At 49.3% G+C, this 22,814-nt stretch overlaps 1 protein-coding gene across 2 annotated transcripts; it reads left to right on the top strand.

The window, feature by feature from the left end:
• On the top strand, window positions 1–20,845 carry TGFB1 (transforming growth factor beta 1). 2 transcript variants are annotated; one of them, XM_053605191.1, is made up of 7 exons: window positions 1–660; window positions 3,650–3,810; window positions 7,189–7,306; window positions 8,996–9,073; window positions 9,204–9,354; window positions 19,897–20,050; window positions 20,572–20,845. In XM_053605191.1, the coding sequence occupies exons 1-7, from the start codon at window positions 306–308 to the stop codon at window positions 20,728–20,730; spliced, it is 1,176 nt and encodes a 391-aa protein (XP_053461166.1). In that variant the 5' UTR covers window positions 1–305; the 3' UTR covers window positions 20,731–20,845. The 2 variants fall into 2 exon arrangements, with proteins under 2 accessions (XP_053461166.1, XP_053461167.1); XM_053605192.1 differs by having other exon boundaries at window positions 9,207–9,354.
• The last annotated feature ends 1,969 nt before the right edge of the window (window positions 20,846–22,814 follow it).

The following is a 22,814-nucleotide window of genomic DNA, read 5'->3' on the forward strand; positions in this document are numbered from 1 at the left end:
ATCCTAGGAGGACCCTTTCTCCTCCGAGAGACAGCTAGCTCTCAGACCTTCCACAGCTCCCCTGTTCAAGACCACCCACCTTCTGGTACCAGGTCTTGCTCATCTCGTTTTCTTCCGTGGGATACTGAGACATCCAAGTCAGAGTCTCCCTTCCACCCGTTCTCCCTTTTCCCTGAGGGCCTCAACTTTCCCCCAGGCCCACCTACCTTTCCCCGGGAGACCCCCAGCCCCTGCAGGGGCGGGGCCTCCCCGTCGCACCGGCCCTGTTTGTGTTCTCGGCAGTGCCGGGGGGCGCCGCCTCCCCCATGCCGCCCTCCAGGCTGCGGCTGCTGCCGCTGCTGCTACCGCTGCTGTGGCTACTAGTGCTGTCGCCTGGCCGGCCAGCCGCGGGACTGTCCACCTGCAAAACCATCGACATGGAGCTGGTGAAACGGAAACGCATCGAAGCCATCCGCGGCCAAATCCTGTCCAAGCTGCGGCTCGCCAGCCCCCCAAGCCAGGGGGAGGTGCCGCCCGGCCCGCTGCCCGAGGCGGTGGTCGCCCTGTACAACAGCACCCGCGACCGGGTGGCGGGGGAGAGCGCAGAGCCGGAGCCCGAGCCTGAGACAGACTACTACGCAAAGGAGGTCACCCGTGTGCTAATGGTGGAAACCAACAACAGTGAGCTCGGAGGGGCCGGGGAGCCAGGAGGCGCGTCCCCAGGGGGCGCCGGAGTGCAGGGGTCATGGGGAGGAAATGACAGTGGAAACTGGCTGGAGGAAGAGGACCTCCGCGGGCGCTGGGAACCTGGGGAGGGGGACATAGGTCCCAAAGAGGATAGCGCTGAGCTCTACTCTCCAGGATCTGGTGTTGGAGAGGTAGAGATGGCGAGCGATGGACCGCGTCTAGGGGCGACAGCAACGTGCGGGGTCGTGCAGGGAATCCCTAGAGAGAGAGAAGCAATGAGGGTAGGGGGTAGGAAAAACCTCCCTCCTCCAGGGTGCATTAAGTGCGGGGGTCGTGGGGTGGGGGCTGCAGAGAAGGGAGCTTGGTTTGGGAGAAGCACAGACCCTAGCATTGAGAAAAGAGAGGCAGTGGGGAAAGTCGAACCAGAGCTCGAGGGTCGTGAGGTGAAAAGATTCAAGGACTAGAAAGCTAGATGAAGCGAACCTCAGAGGAAGAGGAGAGCGGATCCTCTACATGCGGAACTGAGTCGTGGGAAGGAAAACGGTATGAGGAGTGTGATAAATGCGGGGAGGAAGGGACGCGAGGTCGTTGGGAAGAGGAGGCTAGTGGGAGAAGCGTGGACCCCCACTAGGATGCTGGGGATGCGGAGGTGTCCTGGGTGTTTCGCAGGGAGACGCCAGAGATACTGAGCGGGAAGCCCACGGGGGAAATTGAACCCAGGAGACCTAGAATCTGGGTCACGGAAAGGGGTCTACAGAGAGCGGACACAAGCGTGGGAAGGGCAAGCCCGGGAAGGGGGCAGAGGAGAGCTACATAGTGCCATCCACGCTGTGAGAGGCGAGCCCCCACTGGCCGCGGGATGGAGGGAAGTGAGCCGGGAGGAGTCTAGCCATAGGGGAGCGATCCACTAGACGGAGGTGAGGAAACCGAGCTGGTGGGGGTGAGAAAGCCCCCACGTGGGTGCCACGCGCGGGAGGAGGAGCCTGCACTTCTAGGAGGGGGAAGGAGGACGCTGCTGCGCTAAACGCAGTAGGCTGGACCCTGAAGTCCCAGTTCCTCTGGAGGAGGTTGGGGAAACCCCAGCGTCCGGCCGCCTTGCTCTCCTCCCTTCCCTTTCCTTCTCGTGCCCCGGAGGGTGGCGGGTGGGGGGTGGGGATCGCGCGACAAGCCTAGGGCGAGACGAGGCAGGTCTGGTCCCCGCCCTCCCGACCGCGTCGCCTTCAGCTCTCCTCACCCGAGTTACGGGCGGGACTGCCGCAGGGCTGGCCTCACCGGCACCCACGCGGGGACCCAGGCGTCTCGCGTGGCCCCGGAGATGTGGGGGAGGCCCCCCAGGTTTCACTTTCTCTTGGGCGTGGACTTGTGGATCCCGGCCCATTCCTGTGCCAACTTGCCGCTCCAGCCACCAAATGACGCCTCATTCCCAATCACATCTCAGTCTCTCCTTCTTTTCCGTCCTTTCACCTTCGTTGTAGAGATTTCTTTAAAACTGACACCTCCAATCCTCCTCCCCAAACGCGCCTTCTTGCACGTGTCTGCCCATCCACGTCTTCCATCCGGGTTGGTCTCTCTGTCCATGTATGGGTCTTCTGGTTTCTCTCTCTCTCCCTTTCTCTTTTTCTCCTCTACATCCCCTTCCCCTTTCTTCTCTCTCTCCATTTCTCCACCTGTCCCTCTGTGCAGCATTGTCCAACCCTGCCACTCCCTCTTCTCTCTCTTCCTATCTGTCTGCCCCAGCCCTTCCTTGTCTCCCTCTGCCTTCCCTTGGGGTTTGCTAAGTAAACCGCACTCCTTTACTCCAAGAATAGTGCTTACTGGGGGTGAGGCAGGGAGACTGGCGTGGATGTGGGTGGGAGGAAGGAGGCCACAGGACAGGTTTCCCTTGTCCTTTCTCATCAGAATTTCCACATTTTCACACACCCCACTATAGGAGGCCCCAAAGGACTTGTGTGGTTGATCCAGGAGTGCATGGCCAGTCCCAGCATCCCCAGCTCCAAACTTTTCCCAAACTAGAAAACACTCCTAATTTTTCCTAACTCCTGCAGCCATTCCTACCTAGAATGAACTTCACCTTCTTTAACCAGCTGGAGGAACCAATGCTAATAATGTTACATTAGTAGGGAGGCGGGATCACTAAGGGTTAAGAGCACAGCCTCCAGAAACAGACTGCTGGAGTTTGAATTTCCATCTGCAGCTTGGGGCACATTACTTAATATCTTTGTGCCTCAGTTTCTCTACCTAGTGAATGGATGTAATAATAGTATGAGATTATTGTGAGGTTTAAATGTCTTCATATGTGTACAGTGCTTTGAAAAGCATCTCACAAATAGCACTCTTTTTTTTTCCTTGCAAATAGCACTCTTTAAAGAACATTCTATTGAGTGGCCAGTGTGTGCAGAATGTGCCACTTGCTTTACCTGCATCATCTCAGTTATTGTACTGTAATCCTGGAATTGGTTCTTCTGGCTCAGAGAGGGGAATTCACTTGCCCAGGGTTACTCAGTGGTTCAGTCAGGAGAGATTGGGTGAGAACATAGAGAGCTTAATGTTATTGCTGTTTTTCAAAGAATAACAGGAAACTACGATTCAGAGGGAGGGTATGAACTGCCTAAGATTACACAGCTGAGAGGCTGCAGAAGATCCCAAAGCCCATGCCCTTGGCCTTTACTTTCCAATTTAACTTGCATTTGAAGCTCTGGCCTGGAGAAGCAAACAGAGTGGGCTCCCTTGGTATCAGTCTAAGGCTGGGTGGCCACTTGAAAGATAGATGATGCTTCACCAGAGAGAAGGGTGTTAAGATTCACTTTACAGAGGAGGAAACAAACGTTCCCCCAAGGAATGACACACAGCTAAAAATTGTCAGATTCACTCTCCAGCCCAGAGCTGTCAGCTCTGGAACTCATGCTCTTAGACTTGCGGTGCGCCAGCTCCCTCTGCCCTTGCCAAATCCCTGACATTCTTCCTTTCTGCTTCTCCTGCTCAGAAATCTATGATAGATTCAAAGACAGTCCACACAGCATATATATGTTCTTCAACACATCAGAGCTCCGAGAAGCAGTGTCGGATCCCCTGTTGCTCTCCAGGGCAGAGCTTCGTCTCCTGAGGCTCAAATTAAAAGTGGAGCAGCATGTTGAACTCTATCAGGTAGGCACATGGGCCACAGAGGGCCAGCCTGTGGCCAGGAGGCCGGGGAGGGTTGGGGAGGATTGGAAGGCTGCTGGCTCAAGGTCCGCATAGACAGTTGCTGAAGGATAGAAGAGCACAGCCCATAGAATCCTAGGGCACTTTTATAGACGTTTAGACAATTTGCATCATAGGAGTTGAACACTTAGAAGGCTGGAATCTTAGGAGTTGGATTTCTTAAGAACATGGGACTGGGCGGCGCCTGTGGCTCAGTCGGTAAGGCGCCGGCCCCATATACCGAGGGTGGCAGGTTCAAACCCGGCCCCGGCCAAAACTGCAACCAAAAAATAGCCGGGCGTTGTGGCGGGCGCCTGTAGTCCCAGCTACTCGGGAGGCTGAGGCAAGAGAATCGCTGAAGCCCAGGAGTTGGAGGTTGCTGTGAGCTGTGTGAGGCCACGGCACTCTACCAAGGGCCATAAAGTGAGACTCTGTCTCTACAAAAAAAAAAAAAAGAACATGGGACTTTTGAAAGTTGGAATTTCTGAAAAGGTTGGAGGTTAGAGCCTCTGTCCAATATGGTAACCACTAGTTACATTTGACTTGACTAAAATTTAAATTGATTCAAATAAAATTAGTCCGGGCGTAGTGGCTCATGCTTATAATCCTAGCACTCTGGGAGGCCGAGGCAGATGGATTACCTGAGCTCATGAGTTCAAGACCAGCCTGAGCCAGAGCAAGACCTTGTCTCTAAAAGGGGCATTATGGGCGGCGCCTGTGGCTCAGTGAGTAGGGTGCCGGCCCCATATGCCGAGGGTGGTGGGTTCAAACCCAGCCCTGGCCAAACTGCAACAACAAAAAAAAATAGCCGGGCGTTGTGGCGGGCACCTGTAGTCCCAGCTGCTTGGGAGGCTGAGGCAAGAGAATCGCGTAAGCCCAAGAGTTGGAGGTTGCTGTGAGCTGTGTGATGCCACAGCACTCTACCCGAGGGCGGTACAGTGAGACTCTGTCTGTACAAAATAAAATAAAATAAAATAAAATAAAAGGGGCATTATGGCGAGCACCTGTAGTCCCAGCCATTTGGGAGGCTGAGGCAAGAGAATCACTTAAGCCCATGAGTTTGAGGTTGCTGTAAGCTATGATGCCACAGCACTCTACTGAGGGCAACAAAGTGAGATTCTGTCTCAAAAAAAAAATTTAATTTAATTTAAAATTCAGTTCCTCTGTATTATTGGCTATATTTCAAGTGCCCTGTAAGTCATGTGTGGTCAGCAGCTGCTATTTTAGACGTTGCAGATAAAGAACATTTCCAGAAATTTCTTTTGGACAGTACTGCTCTAGAAGATATGGTGTCTGTAGGAGGAGTAAGGCCTTTAGAAGGGCTGGAGTCTAGAAGGTTATATGGCCTAGAATCCATGTCATACTAAACTCGTAGGATGGTAGATTTTTAGAATCTCACAAAGAGACAGCTTTGTCTAATATTAGTTTAGCTTCTTGGAAAAGAGAACCTAGGCTCGGTATCTGTGGCTCAAGCGGCTACGGTGCCAGCTACATACACCTAAGCCGGTGGGTTCGAATCCAGCCTGGGCCTGCCAAACAACAATGACAGCTGCAACCAAAAAATAGCCGGGTGTTGTGGCAGGCACCTGTAGTCCCAGCTACTTGGGAGGCAGAAGCAGGAGATTCGCTTGAGCCCAGGTGTTGGAGGTTGCTGTGAGTTGTGATGCCACGGCACTCTACCCAAGGCGACAGCTTGAGTCTCTGTCTCAAAAAAAAAAAAAAAAAGAAAAAGAAAAGAGAATCTAGCCTTATTCTGTAACCTCTGCAGTATTATATCCAGCCTCAGGGGATCATAGCACATGGATGCTGTGTGTCTATAACATCTAAGTGTGTTGCATGCCAGACTTGTGGGTCTGTTTTTTTTTTAGACAGTCTCACTTTATCCCCCACAGTAGAGTGCTATGGCATCAGAGCTGACAGCAACCTCCAAATCCTGGGCTTAAGTCATTCTCTCACCTCAGCTTCCCAAGTAGCAGGGACTACAGGGCCCCACCAGAACGCCCAGCTATTTTTTTGTTACAGTTTGGCCAGGGCCATGTTGGAACCCGCCACCCTCGGTATATGAGGCAAGTGCCCTACCCACTGAGCCACAGGCTCTGCCCCGACTTGGGTTTGTAGAAGAACATTAGTCTCCTAGAACTTCTCCGGCTTCTTAAATGTGGAATTCTTGGAATATTATCAAACATTGGAGTTATAAAATGACATCTAACACAAGCCCTTAAAAAGTTATGAACTCTCAAAAAAAAAAAAGTTATGAACTCTCAGCTTGGCACCTGTGGCTCAGCAGCTAGGGTGCCAGCTACATATACTGGAGCTGGTGGGTTCAAATCCAGCCTGGGCCTGTCAAACAACAATGACAATTGCAATAAAAAATAGCCAATGTTGTGGTGGGCACCTGTAGTCCCAGCTACTCGGGAGGCTGAGTTGCGCAAGAGAATCACTTGAGCCTGGGAGTTTAAGGTTGCTGTGAGCTGTGATGCCACGACACTCTACCGAGGGTGACATACTGACCCTCTGTCTCAAAAAAAAAAAAAGCTACCAACTCTCTTATGATCACAGCAAGTGCTGAGGTGGATGGATTGTCTGAGCTCAGGAGTTTGAGACCAACCTGAGCAACAGCGAGACCTTGTCTGTACTAAAAATAGAAAAACTAGCCTGGCATTATGGCCAGCGCCTATAGTCCCAGCTACTTGGGAACCTGAGACAAGAGGATCTTTTTTTTTTTTTTTTGTGGTTTTTGGCCAGGGCTGGGTTTCAACCCACCACCTCTGGCATATGGGACCGGCACCCTACTCCTTGAGCCACAGGCGCCACCCAAGAGGATCTCTTTTAAGTCCAAGAGTTTGAGGCTGTTGTGAGCTATGACACCACAACACTCATCCTAGGACAACAGAGTGAGACTTTCTCAAAAAAAAAAAATTCCTAAAAAAAAAGTTCCTGACTCTCAAAATTTGGCCTATCGAACTTGCTGAACCATATGCTCAGCAAACACGAGAAAGTTAGCAGCAGAATGTTAGCACTGTCAGCTGTCCAAGCTGAAAAGGACTCAGCATTTCATAATGAGGAAACAGGCCTGAAAAAAAAAGGAAAATGCTCTTGGCCTTTCAGGGAGTCAGGTGCTTTGGCTGAGCCACCTCAAGGTCTATTTGTCCCAGGCAAGGCGCTTTCTACATCTCTCCTGGTAGGGGTGCTGTAGGGGAGAATGGATCCTGCAGGGCCCCATGGTTTGGATGTCTGGAAGCCTGTTTGGGGGAGCAGATGGGGTGACGAGTACAGTCCAAGTGTATGGAGGTCATGATAGCATCCGCCCACTGTCTCTCTGCCCTGTTGATCATCTTCCAGAAATACAGCAACAATTCCTGGCGCTACCTCAGCAACCGGTTGTTGGCCCCCAGCGACATGCCAGAGTGGTTGTCTTTTGATGTCACTGGAGTTGTGAGGCAGTGGTTGAGCCGCGAAGGTGAGGATAAATCGTTTGCCCCACCCCTGTTTCTCACCCCATTGTTTGTCCTGGGGTCACCTTGCCTAGCATCCCTATCCCATATCTGTGCTGTCCTCTCTGACACTCAAACCTGAGTGAATACCCGATACACCTCTTAATGGTTAATCCATTTCCTGAGTATCTGCTTTCTGCTTTTCCCTGTGCTGGGTGATGCTGCGGACACAGCAGTGTCCTTGCCCTGGTGGAGTAGATGGTCCATTGTGTGGGTAGGTTAGAAAAGATCTGTAGGTGGTGATGGTGGGCAAGGCTGGGATGGGGAGCCCAAAGAAGGTTCCTGATCCAGCCTGGAATCAGAGAGAGTTTCCTGGAGGAGAGGACAGCTAAGCTGATTTGTGAGGGATAAGTACACCAGTCTAGAAAAGAATGGGTAAGAGTATTCTATGCAAAGGAAACAGCAAACACCTGAGGCCAGGGGAGAACCTGATGCATTTGATCCGTCCAGATGATTGTGTCTGTCCTGTTCCTAGCTGAGACCAAAGTAGTGCCCACATCTCTCTTCCTTATCTCCCTCTCATTCATGCATTTGTTTAAGAAATGCTAATAGATTCCTGCTTTGTACTTGGCCCTGTGCTGGCTGGTGTGGGGGATATAGTAGTAACCAAGATGGCCTCAGTCCTGCCCTCATCGGGCCCACAGTCATTTCTGCACACCTGGGAGATCTTGCCAAAGGCCCGTAAGGCAGTTATGACCTAGAATGATCCAGACCAGGGTGGCAGAGGCACAATGGAGAGGCACGCAGGATGGGGCAGCCATAAGTGTTGTAGGGAGCCCAGAGAAGGCACACAGACTCCTTTGGGGAGTCAAGGAGAGCTTGCTGGGTGAGGGTGGTTGTGTTGAGACTGACAGAGTAAGTAGTAGTTTGGCCAGATACAAAGATGGGGACAGGGAGCAGGCAGGCCCTGGGAGGAGTGACCTGGGCCATGGGACAAAAAGCTGGAAGAATCTCCTCTGCCTTGGTCAAGGCTGAGTCCTGAGCACATAGCACAGGACTCTGCACATAGTAGGAGCTTGGAGAACATCATTCACTCATTCATTCAAGAAACATTTACCCTATACCTGCCATGTGGGAAGTGCCCAGGCTTAGATATGCCTCCCAGCCTACCATTTGCCACCTGTGTGGCCTTTGGCAAGTCACTTCCTCTCTGTGTGCCTCTATGAGTTTAGGTAAGAATTTGCAGAGATAATGCACATGGGATGTTTAGAACAGGGCCTGGCACCCAGTACACAGTAGATGTTTGTTTTTGAGACTTGGAGCCAGACCTGGTGGGGAGCAAGAAAAACAAAGATCCCAGCCCCCTGCATCCTGCTTTCTGCGGAGAACAAAGAGAGAAATAAATAGCCACTCACAAATCTTGGAGAGGGTATGCTCTGTGGAGAAAATGCAGTGATGTTGTCGTGGGGGAGGCCTGTGTGTGCTGGAGGGCCTTCCTGAGGAGGTGTTGCCTGATCTGAGACCAGAAGGAGAAGGAGCCAGCAGTGCAAAGCACTGGAGCAAGAGAGCTACAGCAGAGGGCAGAGTGGGGGGGTGGGGGTGGGGAGAGGAGCCCCTGGGGTTTGCTCTTTCTTTACTTTTCCTCAGAGGAAGCTGGTAAGCGGCAACCTCAGGGTGACAATCTCAAACGGGCTTCCCTTTCCCCACTCCCACAGGGAAAATGGAGGGTTTTCGCCTTAGTGCCCACTGCTCCTGTGACAGCAAAGATAATACACTTCAAGTGGACATTAACGGTGAGGCCCACTTCCCTGGCTGTGCCCAGTAGTGATTCGTGTCTGTGCCTGTGTGCGTGACTGAGTGTACGTATTCCCATCTGCCACCTTTCCCCTCTGAGAGTATGTCCCCTCAACTCCCAAACCAAAGCAGGGTTCAGTTCCAGCCGCCGAGGTGACTTGGCCACCATTCGTGGCATGAACCGGCCCTTCCTGCTCCTCATGGCCACCCCTCTGGAGAGGGCCCAGCATCTGCACAGCTCCCGGCACCGCCGAGCCCTGGACACCAACTACTGCTTCAGGTAAACTGTGTGGCCTTTGAGGCTTTCTAAGCTGGGGGCTTGACTGCTGTTTGCCGACCAGTTGCTACAGGTTGGACACCTGGCTGGTGCTATGTTTGGGTGGAGTGGCTCCTTTAGCTTGGAGGGCACAGGGGAAAAGGTCCAAGACCTAGAATGCTGCACCTGGCAACTTGTAGTCCCATAATGTTGGGATCAGGTTACTTTTTTGCTGGATTGTTAGAATCAGAGAATGTCAGAATGCTGAACACTAAGGATGTTGGAATTCAAAGTTGAGAGGCCACCACATTAGATTCCCAAATTGTTGGCAGCTTGAGGTTCTAGAGTGTTGGGATTCTAGAATGCTGGAATTCAGTGTTATTTATTGAAAGCTGGAGTGTTGGGATCCTAGAATTTGGTATTGAGAATTGGAAGATTGCCTGTGTTGGATTTCTACTGCATTGGCAGATTATAGACTCCCATGTTGGCAGGTTGGACTCCTAGAATAATATTCTTAGGATGGTGGAACTGTGAACTGAAATATTAGCATCCACAATGTTGGAGTTGGAGAAAGCCAGACCATTGTTATCTCGTAATGTTGGAACTCAGTGTTCGAATGGTAGAATCTTAGAAAAAGGAATTTAGAAAGTGACAATTTGGACCTCTTGAGTGATGTGCTCAGAATTGTGGAATGTTGGAATGCAGCATTGGAATATGGGAATTCAGGAATGCCAAGATCCTCAAGAGCTGGGAAGCCCGAATCCTAGAAAGTTGAAAATGCTGTCAGAATGTTAGACTCTTAAGAGGCTGGAATATTGTAACCTACAAAAATCAAGGCCAGGTGCAGTGGCTCACACTTGTAATCCTAGCACTTTGGGAGGCAGAGGCAGAGGGATTGCTTGACCTCAGGAGTTCAAGACCACCCTGAACAAGAGTGAGACCCTGTCTCTACTAAAAATAGACAAACTGAGGCATGAGGATCTCTTGATTCCAAGAGTTTGAGGTTGCTGTGAGCTCGGCATGGCACTCAACCAAGGGCAACAAAATGAGACTCTGCCTCAAAAATATAAGTAAGTAAATAAATAAAAAAAAAAAATAAAAATGTCAAAATGTTATATTCCTAGAAAATTGAAATTCTGTGTTAGAATGTTGTTAATTGAGAATGATAGGGCGGCGTCTGTGGCTCAACGAGTAGGGCGCCGGTCCCATATGCCGGAGGTGGTGGGTTCAAACCCAACCCCGGCCAAAAACCACAAAAAAAAAAAAAAAAGAGAATGATAATCTGACCTCATTCTTCCCCTGCTTAAAATATTTTGATGGTGCCTCTGGGCTTTGTTACCCGCTGCTCTCAGGCACCACCATATCTTATTACCCTCAGAGCAGCAACCCTGGGAATGAATTGAAGTCTTCTTTTTTTGTTTGTTTGTTTGTTTGCTTTTGGTTTTGTTTTTTTTTGAGACAGAGTCTCGCTTTGTTGCTTTTGGTAGAGTGCTGTGGCATCACAGCCCACAGCAACCTCCAACTCTTGGGATCAAGCGATTCTCTTGCCTCAGCCTCCCAAGTAGCTGGGACCGCCCACCTTGACGCCTGGCTAATTTTTGTTGGAGTTGTCATTGTTGTTTAGCAGGCTTGGGCTGGGTTTGAACCCACCAGCCTCGGTGTATGTGGCTGGCGCCGTAACCACTGAGCCATGAATTGAAGTCTTATTAAAAAGAAAAAAGAATTGAAGTCTTGAGCACCAATAGCTGCTAATATTAAAAAGAGAAACAGCCAACCTTGTGAGCCTCCCTAGGGAGGGACCCAGTGTCACTTAGGAAATCTGGGCAAACAGTAAAACCTGAATCTGATTAGGATTCTAGATCCAACTAATTTTCTTTTCTATTCTTTAATTTTTTTTTTTTTTTTTGAAACAGAGTCTGCTTCTGTCACCCTGGGTAGAGTGCTAGGGCATCATAGCTCATAGCAACCTCAAACTCTCAGGTTCAAGAGATCTTCTTGCGGGTGATGCCCATGGCTCAAAGGAGTAGGGCGCCAGCCCCATATGTTGGAGGTGGCAGATTCAAACCCAGCCCCAGCCAAAAACTGCAAAAAAAAAAAGAAAGATCTTCTTGCATCAGCCTCCCAAGTAGCTGGGACTACAGGTGCCCACTACCATGACTGGCTAGTTTTTCTATTTTTAGTAGAGATAGGGGCTCACTCTGGCTCAGACTGGTCTCCAACTCCTGAGCTCAAGCAGTCTACCTACCTTGGTCTCCCAGAGTGCTAAGATTATAGGTGTGAGCCACTGCGCCTGGCCCCAATCAATTTCCTAGAAATATAGGGACTGAGGAACATGGTGAGCAATAACACAAAGATGCAATCAGCAAAATTCAGATTGTGGGAAACTTGATCCCGTTTCTTCAACAATGCAGTGAAAAGAAGGGTATTGATGTTGACCATCAAACAACATGGGAATTAGTGGTGCTTACCCCCTCTCCTTTTTTCTTTTTGAGACAGTTTCACTTTGTCACCCTCGGTAGAGTTCTGTGGCTTCTTCACAGCTCACAGCAACCTCAAACTCTTGGGCTTAAGCGATTCTCTTGCCTCAGCCTCCCAGTAGCTGGGACTACAGGTACCTGTCATAACATCTGCTATTTTATTTTTGTTAACACCTGCTTTTTTGTTATTGCAGTTGTCATTGTTGTTTAGCCACCTGCCACACGCCTGGCTATTTTTAGAGATGGGGTCTTGATCTTGCTCAGGTTGGTCTCTAACTCATGAGCTTAGGCAATCCACCTGCCTTGGCCTCCCCGAGGGCTGGGATTACAGGCATGAGTCACCTCGCCTGGCCTCCTTACCCCTTGCACAATCAAAAATCCACATATAACTTTTGACTCCTTCAAAGCTTAACTACTCATAACCTACTGTTGACTGGAAACTTTACTAATTAACACAAACATTACTTAGCACATATTTTGTATGTTATATGTATCATACAGAGTGGACGTAAATTTTGTGTGCAATTTAAAATAGTTTAACATAAGGCAGCACCCGTAGCTCAGTGGGTAGGGTGCCAGCCATATGCACCAAGGCGGGTTCGAACCCAGCCCAGGCCAGCTAAACAATAATGACAACTACAATAACAACAACAAAAAAATAGCCAGGTGTTGTGGTGGGCGCCTGTAGTCCCAACTACTCTGGAGGCTGAGACAGGAGAATCACTTGAGCCCAAGAGTTTGAGTTTGCCTTGAGCTGTGATGCCATAGCACTCTACCCAGGGTGACAGCTTGAGACTCTGTTTAAAAATAAATAAATAAATAAATAAATGAATAACTAAAAATAAAATAAGGGCGGTGCCTGTGGCTCAGTGGGTAGGGTGCCAGCCCCATATACTGAGGGTGGCAGGTTCAAACCAGGCCCCAGCCAGCTAAAACAGAAGTGGCAACTGCAACAAAAAATAGCCGGGCATTGTGGCAGGTGCCTGTAGTCCCAGCTACTCGGGAGGCTGAGGCAAGAGAATTGCTTAAGCCCAAAAGTTTGAGGTTGCTGTGAGCTGTGACGCCACAGTACTCTACCAAGGGCGACAGAGTGAGACTCTGTCTCAAGAAAAATAAATAAAAAATAAAATAAAATAGTTTAACATAGTAGATTGCGCATGAACTTTATGGACACCCTGCATACTGTATTCTTATAATACAGTACACTAGAAAAAAGAAAATGTTATTAAGGTGGAACTCAGTGGTTCATTCCCGTCTTCCTAGCACTCTGGGAGGCTGGGTAAGGAGGATCTTGAGATTCAGGGGTTCAAGACCAGCCTGAACAAGAGCAAGACCCTCTCTACTAAAAATAGAAAAACTATCAGGACGTTGTGGTGGTCACCTGTAGTCCCAACTACTCAGGAGCCTAAGGCGGGAGGATTACTTGAGCCCAGGAATTTGAGGTTGTTGTGAGCTACAATGATGCCTTAGCACTCTAGCCTGAGGCAACAGGGTGAAACTCTGTCTTAAAAAAGAAAGAAGAAAAAAGAATAAAAAAAAAAAACAAAAAAAAAAAAGAAAGAAAAAAAAAGAAGAAATTGGCCATAGGTTTAATAATTATTGAAGCTAGGGAAGGAGGTTGTGATGATTCAATATAATAGAATATTTTGCTTTTATGTCTGTATGAAACTTTTCTTTCTTTTTTTTTTGGCCGGGGTTGGGTTTGAACCTGCCACCTCCGGCATATGGGGCCAGTGCCCTACTCCTTTGAGCCACAGGCACCGCCAAACTTTTCTACACTAAAAAGTTCTTTTTTTTTTTTTGACACAGTCAAACTCTGTCTCCCTAGGTAGAGTGCAATGGCATTAGAGCTCACAGCAACCTCAAATTCTTGGGCTTGAGCAATCCTCTTGTCTCAGTTTTTCTATTTTAGTGGAGACAGAGTCTTGCTCTTGCTAGGCTTGTCTTGAACTCCTGAGCTAGAGCAATCTACCTGCCTCAGCCTCCCAGAGTGCTAGGATTACCAGGCATGAGGCACTGTGCTGGCTAAAAAGTTGGTTCTTAAGGCAGCTCAAATATTTACCTCCACTGGAAAGCCTCACTGAGCACTTTTTCCCCAACATCCAAGGTGGAGGTGAGGCCTCTGGGCCTGCCTCGGAGCCTCCAGTGAAATTTGTTTTACTCATCGGGACCTGTTGAGTCTTAATAGACTGGACGGAAGAGGCTTTGCAAAGGCCAAGGCCGTGTGGTCCCAGGGCCAAGATGCAGCAGTCCTGGGATACTCACAGAACAAATGAGTTAGTGTGACAGGATCCCCTAGAGGACTTGTTCAGCAAGGACTGATGTCCCCACCCCCACCCCAAACAGTTTCTGATTCGGTGGGTCTGGGTTGGGGCCCAAGACATTGCATTTCACACAAGTTCCCAGATGCTGCTCCCACTTCTGGTCCTGGAACCTCACATGGAGAACCGCTGACTTGGATAATAGTATCACAGACTACTCAAATCCTGGGACCTCAGAACCCCAGTCCGAGTTGAACTGGAAATGAAAGATGATCCTGGACAGTACGTCTTCCCCATTTGTAAGCCAAGAACTCCTTTCCCCCTGAAAAAGTGAAAGCTTAGGAACCTTATTCCCACGAATGGGTATACATGGTTTTTAGGGATTAGGATCCTCCCTAAGCCTATCCATGGATTCATGACGCCTCCTTGGCCCTCAGGTTGACCACATCTTTTTTTTTTTTTTTTTTTTGAGACAGAGTTTATGTCGCCCTCAGTAGAGTGCCTTGGTGTCACAGCTCACAGCAACCTCTAACTCTTAGGCTTAAGTGATTCTGTTGCCTCAGCCTCCCAAGTAGCTGGGACTACAGGTGCCCACCACAACGCCAGGCTATTTTTTGTTGTTGTTGCAGTTGTCGTTATTTAGCAGGCCTGAACAGGTTCAAACCTGCCTGCCTGGGTGTATGTGGCTGGCAACCTAACCACTGAATTATGGGCGCTGAGCCAGGTTAACCACATCTTTTTTTTTTTTTTTTCTTTTTAGAAAATTCACAGAGTCTCACTTTATCGCCCTCGGTAGAGTGCTGTGGCGTCACAGCTCACAGCAACCTCCAACTCTGGGCTTAGGCGATTCTCTTGCCTCAGCCTCCCAAATAGCTGGGACTACAGGCTCCTGTCACAAACACCCGGCTATTTTTTGTTGCAGTTTGGCTGGGGCCGGGTTTGATCCTGCCACCCTTGGTATATGGGGCCGGCGCCCTATCCACTGAGCCACAGGCACCTATTTGATCCAATAGCTTCTACTTTGTTTTGTTTTGGGTTCTTTTGAGACAGAGTCTCACTCTGTCACCCTGGGGAGAGTGCCATAGCATCATCGTAGCTCACAGCAACCTCCCTCTCAGTCTGTTGGGTTCAACGGATCCTATTGTCTCAGCCTCCCAAGTAGCTGGGACTACAGGCACCAACCACAATGCCCGGCTAATTTTTCTATTTTGAGTAGAGACAGGGTCTCACTCTTGCTCAGGCCTCCCAGAGTGCTGGGTTATAGGTGTGAGCCACCATGTCTGGCCAGCTTCTACTGAGGCCCAACGAAATTGGGGGCAGGAACCAAGCTGAGTTCATGGGGATCTCAGTTTGCTGACTCCCTTCTCAGGGTTCTGTGGCTTGTGGAAAGGCTTTATCTTACCCCCAGGAGATCCCGTGTCATCCCCTTTTCCTCTTCTACTTCAAGTGACACAGTCATTCTAGATAGATAAGGCCACTGAGCCATGGGTGAGCCCTCCTCTGAGGCTCAGTTTCTTCATTCTACAAATGGGAAGAATAATAAGGATTGCCTTCGGCAGCGCCTGTGGCTCAGTGAGTAGGGCACTGGCCCCATATTCTGAGGGTGGCAGGTTCAAACCCGGCCCGGGCCAAACTGCAACAAAAAAATAGCCGGGTGTTGTGGTGGGTGCCTGTAGTCCCAGCTACTTGGGAGGCTGAGGTAACAGAATTGCCTAAGCCCAGGAGTTGGAGGTTGCTGTGAGCTGTGACACCATAGCACTCTACCGAGGATGGCAAAGTGAGATTCTGTCTCTAAAAAAAAAAAATAATAATAATAAATAAGGCTTGCCTTGCAGTATTATGAATGGAATCAATTCATTCTCTTTCAATTACTTTTTGAGTGAGTAAACAGATGCATGTGGACCAATCCCAGGCAGTTACTCAGAGATCCTCCATCCAGGACCTCCAGCCCCTCTCTAAAGATACAGACACTTTTGTTATAATTTGTGTCTCATGGCCAGGTGCAGTGGCTCACTCCTGTAATCCCAGCACTATGGGAGGCTGAGGTGGGTAGATCGCCTGAGCTCAGCAGTTTAAGACTAGCCTGAGCAAAAAGCGAGACCCCATTTGTACTAAAAATAGAAAAAGCAGCTGAGCGCTGTGGCAGGTGCCTATAGTCCCAACTACAAGGGGACTATTGAGGCAAGGGGATTACCTGAGCCCAAGAGTTTGAGGTTGCTGTGAGCTATGATGCCACAGCACTCTACCAAGGGTGATATAGTGAGACTCTTGTCTCAAAGAAATTTTTTTTGGTTGCAGTTTGGCCGGGGCCGGGTTTGAACCCGCCACCCTCGGTATATGGGGCCGGCGCCCTACGGACTGAGCCACAGGCGCTGCCCTCAAAGAAATTTTTTTTAAAAATTTGTGTCTCAGGCTTGACACCTGTAGCTCAAGGGGCTAGGGTGCCAGCCACATACACCGGAGCTGGCAGGTTTGAATCCAGCCTGAGCCTGCCAAACAACAATGACGGCTGCAACCAAAAAATAGTGGGGCATTGTGGCAGGTGCCTGTAGTCCCAGCTGCTAGGGAGGCTGAGACAAGAGAATCACTTAAGCCTGAGAGTTTGAGGTTGTGAGCTGTGACGTCACGGCACTCCACCCAGGTGACATACTGAGACTCTGACTCAAAAAATAAATAAATAAATAAATAAAAATAAAAATTTGTGTCTCATTGTAGAATAGTCTCTGTATAACACACTTCCATATATCCTTTTTTATTTTGCCCAAATGCTAGAAAATGCAGAATGAGATCACCCGTCTTACTACCATGAATGAAAAATCACTATTAATACTTTAGTATAATACTATTTTCTTCCAATCCTTGTCCACATAACAGAATTTGGACTATACATGCACCTTTGTATAATGTTTCTTTCACTTGTCATGAACATGGAATATAAAGTGCTCTCAGCTTCCTATGAGTCAGCCTTTTTAGCTAAGCTCCCTGGCTCAGCCATCTCAGCCCTGGCCCTGCAGTGGAGCACGTGAAACTCCCCACTTCCTTTCCGACAAGCAGAAGTCTGGGCTCTGGGGAGGGAGATCTGGCCTTTGGATTCAAGCATGAGAAGAGATCTTGAGTCGAGAATGGTAGTCTTAGACACCACTATCTCCAACTTGAACTTAATTTAATTTAGTTTAATTAATTAATTAATTTATTTATTTTTATTTTTTGGAGACCGAGTCTTACTTTGTTGCTCTCAGTAGAATGCTGTGGTGTCATAGCTCACAGCAATGTCAAACTCTTGGGCTCAAGTGATTCCCTTGCCTCAGCCTCCCTAGTAGCTGGGACTACAGGCACCCGCCACAACCCCGACTATTTTTTAGAGACAGGGTCTCACTTTTGCTCAAGCTGATCTCGAACTCCTGAGCTTAGCCGATCCACCTGCCTCAGCTTCACAGAGTGCTGGGATTACAGGCCTGAGCCACCGTGCCCGGCCTCCAACTTGAATTTTAAAAACATAATACATTATTCTGGGTATGATGGCTCAAGCCCATAATCTTAGCATTCTGGAAGGCTGAGGTGGGTCGATCACCTGAGCTCAAGAGTTCAGAGACCAGCCTGAACAAGAGTAAGACCTCCATCTCTACAAATAGAAAAACTAGCCCAGCGTTGTGGTGAGTGCCTGTAGTCCCAGCTACTCCAGAGGTTGAGACAAGAAGATCTCTTGAGCCCAGGAGACTGTGCCCATTACAGACAGAGCTAGGGGGCAACATGCTATGAGCTACGATGATGCCGTGGCACTCTACCTAGGGTGACAGACTGAGACTCTGTCTCAAAATAAATAATAATAAAATAAAATAAAAACATAATATGTTATTAATTAATTTATTTATTTATACATCCAACATTTGCTGGGCCTACTATGTGTGCCAGGCATTGGGGATACATTAGGACAGCAGTCCCCACCCTTCCCAACCTTTTTGGTATCAGGGACTGGTTTCATGCAAGATAATTTTTCTTTTCTTTTTTTTGAGACAGAGCATCAAGCTGTCACCCTGGGTAGAGTGCTGTGGCATCACAGCTCACAGCAACCTCCAACTCCTGGGCTTAAGTGATTCTCTTGCCTTAGCCTCCCAAGTAGCTGGGACTACAGGCATCCATCACAGTGCCTGGCTATTTTTTGGTTGTAGTTGTCATTGTTGTTTGGCAGGCCCGGGATGGATTCGAACCTGCCAGCTCTGGTGTATGTGGCTGCTTGAGCTACAGACGCCAAGCCACAAGATAATTTTTCCATGAACTAGGGGTGGAGTGAGGATAAGATAGCAGGCGGAGCTCAGGCAGTGATGCTGTAGCCTGGTTCTAATAGGCTATGGACCTGTAGTGGTCCCTGGCCCAGGGGATGGGGATTGCAATGTTAGGGGACAAAATGGATAAATACTGCTATCCTCAGAAGAAGACAGATAATATAATGAAATAACAGTTCTAAGAAGAAAAACAAATCAGAGAAAGGGGCCAGAAAGAAATATGTATTGTAGCTGGCTGTGGTGGCTCACGCCTGTAATCTCAGCACTTTGGGAGGCTGAGGCAGGTGGATTGTTTGAGCTCAGGAATTGGAGACCAGCCTGAACAAGAGTAAGACCCTGTCTCTAAAAATAGCCAGGCATTGTGGCAGTTGTGGGACTTGTAGTCCCAGCTACTGGGGAGGCTGAGGCAAGAGGAGCACTTAAGCCCCGAAGTTTGAGGTTGCTGTGAGCTATGATGATGCCATGGCACTCTTCCAAGGTTGATGAAGTGAAACTGTGTCTCAAATAAATGCATAAATAAAAATAGGAAAACTAGCCAGGCGAATTTTCATCCAGCTTCAACTGTTACCAATGTGCTGCCTTTCTTCAAATACCTTTCATTTTTACATTTTCTTGCATAACTGTAATACCATATTGCACTGAATAGAATTAACAGTAATTCGGATTGATATTTTGGAAAGGATGGCCCAGAAAGATATCTGTGAGGGGGTGACATTCATTTGTGCAACTGATAGTTATTGAGTGCCTACTGAGTGCCAGGTGCTGTTTTAGGAGTTAAGGCTCTCTACATGAAGGATATTTGAGCCAAGGTGCAAATGAAATGAAGGAACAAGCCAGAGTGAATATCTGTGGGACTAGCAAACCAGGCAGCAGAAACAGCAAGTGCAAAGGCCCTGCGGTAGAACTGTGTTTGAGGCACAGACAGGGCACCAGTGTGGCTGGAGTGGAGTGGGGGTGAGTGCACAAGGGAGTTGAGATCAGCCAGATCTGGTAGTACCCCATGGCTCATGATGTGGACTTGGGCATTTGCTGTGAGTAAGCCATGTAGAAAGCAGAGAAGTGCCATGACAGTGTATAACATATGGCCCTGGATGGCAGGGATTTTTGTCTGTTTCTTTGTACTTTGTCTCCAGTAGATACCCAGGTCAGCATACAGCACACAGTAGTAGTTCAGTAAACATTTGTTGCACAAACAGAACATATCTGTATACATGGAGCTGCATTATTTTTATGTCTCCATGTGTGGGTGTTATTTATCCCTATTCTGTGGATAGTCATTTGGCTTCTTAGAGGCTGTCTTAAGCATTGCCTTAGATAATGTTTATTACAACACCCTTAGCAGAGCGCTTGTCTACAGGAAGCGCTTAATCCATGTTAGTATCATCACTATTACTATTATTGTTACCACGGGGGTAGAAGTGAGACCCAGATGGAGACAGAGATGGGGGGCAACCTGGAATGACACATTCGCCCAGGGAGAAGGCATTGCCCGTCCCTGCAGTGGCAGCCCGACCCTGCTCCTGACCCGTGTCCTCCTGCCTACAGCTCCACAGAGAAGAACTGCTGCGTGCGGCAGCTGTACATTGACTTCCGCAAGGACCTGGGCTGGAAGTGGATCCACGAGCCCAAGGGCTACCATGCCAACTTCTGCCTGGGGCCCTGCCCCTACATTTGGAGCCTGGACACACAGTACAGCAAGGTGGGTCTAGATGGCCCAAGGGAGCGGAGAGGAGCAAGGACTGAGGAAGAGAAGGGAGAGGAAAAATCAGAGAGGAGCTGGCAGGATGGGGGAAGATCCGGAGAGATGGGGAGGGGAAGGGAATGAATAAACATTCATTCTAGGAAGCTAGAGGCAGGGTCTGAGCAGAGGGAGATGAGATTTGGAAGACCAACAGAGCTGAAATAACAGGGTCAAGGGGAAGGGAAGAGGAGAGAGACAGGGAGATTGAAGGAGAAAGGCAGATGAAGAGAAATGGTGACACAGACAGCGATAGGAAGACGGAGAAAGGCAAAGACTGAGATTCATAAGCCTTAGGTTGAAAATGAGGGGAGACAGAGATTGAGAAACAAAATCAGAAAGGAGGGGAGAGACAGAGTAAGGTAAGCTAGAAGGAGATGGGGAGAAACAGAGGCTGGTGAGTGGGAGCACGGTGGGGTGGGGGGTGCAGCCTTCTCTGCGATCCTGGCCCGACCCTGACCCTGCCCACCGGCCGCCCACAGGTCCTGGCCCTTTACAACCAGCATAACCCGGGCGCGTCGGCGGCGCCGTGTTGCGTGCCGCAGGCGCTGGAGCCGCTGCCCATCGTGTACTACGTAGGCCGCAAGCCTAAGGTGGAGCAGCTGTCCAACATGATCGTGCGCTCCTGCAAGTGCAGCTGAGGCCCCGCCCCCGCCCTGGCCCGGCAGGCCCGGCCCCGCCCCGCCCCCATGGGGGCTGTATTTAAGGACACCCGCGCCCCAAGCCCACCTGGGGGCCCATTAAAGGTGGAGAGAGTACTGGGGTTCTTTGTGTCTTTGGGCGCCTGATGGGGGTCTCCCTCCCTGGTATTCTGCTGACTCCCACCCCTTCTCTCTCCTCCTGCCCCTTTCTGTCTCCACATCCCCAGAAACCCTGAGTTCATCTTATGCTCCAAGGACTCCCATAGGCGCAGAGGATCAGTGGTGAACCCTACAGTAGTCAAATCTACTTATTGAGCACCTGAGCATAGTGCTAAGTGCCTTGTATTTATGAACTCATGTAATCACCATAACAAGATCCTGAGATATAAGGACTCTGATAACACCCCCCCCCTTTATTTTTTGAGACAAAGTGTCACTGTCACCCAAGCTAGAAAGCTGTGGTATTATCATATCTTATAGCAATCTCAAACTCTTGGGTTCAAGCCATCCTCCTGCCTCAGCCTCCTGAGTAGCTGGTCTATAGGTGTGCACCACCACGTCCGGCTAGTTTGTCTATTTTTAGTAGAGACAGGGTCTGGTTCTTGCTCAGGTTGGTCTTGAACTCCTGACTCACTGCACCTGGCCTTGATAACACCCACTTTAAATATGAGGAAACTGAAGGGAGTAGTTCTTGCCCACCAGGAACCTACTTCGTCTGTGTGTGGGGTAGACAATGAAAAACAGAGCCTCAAGCTGTCGCTCTGGGTAGAGTACCATAGCATCACAGCTCACAGCAACCTGGGCTCAAGTGATTCTCCAGCCTCGGCCTCTCAGGTAGCTGGGACTACAGGCACCCACCACAACTCCCGGCTATTTTTTGGTTGCAGCCATCATTGTTGTTTGGCGGGCCCAGGCTGGATTTGAACCCGCCAGCTCAGGTGTATGTGGCTGGTGCCTTAGCCGCTTGAGCCATAGGCGCCTAGCCTGCCACGTAGTATGTTGTTTCTGCTAGCATACTGCATACTCCCCACAATCTACTACAGCATGTGTTGGCAAACTACCATTCTTGGGCCAATTCTGCCCACTACCCATTTTTATAAGTAAAGTTTTATTGGAATACAGCCACATTCATTCCTTTTCCGTATTGTCTATGACTGTTTTAGTGCTACAGTGGCAGAGCTGAGTAGAGAGTGTATGCAAAGTCAGAAATATTTACAGTCCCGTCCTTTCTAGAAAAATGTTTGCTGACCCCATTTTTACATATGAGAATACTGAGGAACAGAGAGGTTAAGTTACTTGTTAAGGTCACACAGCTAGTAAGTGGCAGAGCTGGGATTCAAACCCAGGCAGCTTTAGTTGAGGGTCCATTTATGTGACTTCTCCACTAGTACTCCTTCCCAGATCATATGAGGTATGTGAGACCCTACAAGAGCTTGCACTGTGAGCGAGACAGCAATCATGGCTGAGTTCTGAACAGAGGAGGGCCATAATACTCTAGGTCAGCAGTTCTCAACCTGTGGGTGGCCACCCACAGGAACTGTATTAAAGGTTCGCGTCATTAGGAAGGTTGAGAACCACTGCTCTGGGTGCTCAGAAGTTTCACCCTCTGGCTAATGGCTGAGAGGAGAAGGAAGTGTCAGGGTGAGGGTGGATTACAGGGAGAACAGTTATCAAGGCAAGAAATGACAGTGGCCTGAGCCAGAGTGGGTTTCCCTCTGCTATCTCCATTTCTTCCCATCTGCTATAGTCTTACTTGTGAATTTTCTCCTGCTTTCCTATCTGCCAGATTCTTCTCTTTATCCCAGGTTTCACTTCCCCCTGCCTCTCCTGCCATTCTCAGGCCCAGGGGCCCCTTGATTTGGTTCTCTGCCCAATGATTGTCCTCAGAGGAAGGAGTGTTCAAGCTGAGGTCCTTTGCCTGTGGGCATGAGAGCTATTGGGGCACTCAGTCTGGGTAAGTGGGTCACGGGACCTTCCCAGCTCAGACCGGAGGGTAAAAATGGGGTTACTCCCCCTGCCCAGGTCTGGGAGTTGCAGAGGGCTGGGATGGGAGTTCACTGTGCAAGGACATGCCAATAGGTTTG

Source organism: Nycticebus coucang, chromosome 10 (assembly GCF_027406575.1).
Source record: "Nycticebus coucang isolate mNycCou1 chromosome 10, mNycCou1.pri, whole genome shotgun sequence".
NCBI classification, from domain to species: domain Eukaryota; kingdom Metazoa; phylum Chordata; class Mammalia; order Primates; family Lorisidae; genus Nycticebus; species Nycticebus coucang.

Bases quoted from the DNA above. Each gene is read 5' to 3' on its own strand.
- TGFB1 (XM_053605191.1), top strand. From the start codon at position 306: ATGCCGCCCTCCAGGCTGCGGCTGCTGCCGCTGCTGCTACCGCTGCTG. The intron at 661-3,649 runs GTGAGCTCGGAG...TCTCCTGCTCAG, and splicing joins AATGGTGGAAACCAACAACA to AAATCTATGATAGATTCAAA. The intron at 20,051-20,571 runs GTGGGTCTAGAT...GGCCGCCCACAG, and splicing joins TGGACACACAGTACAGCAAG to GTCCTGGCCCTTTACAACCA.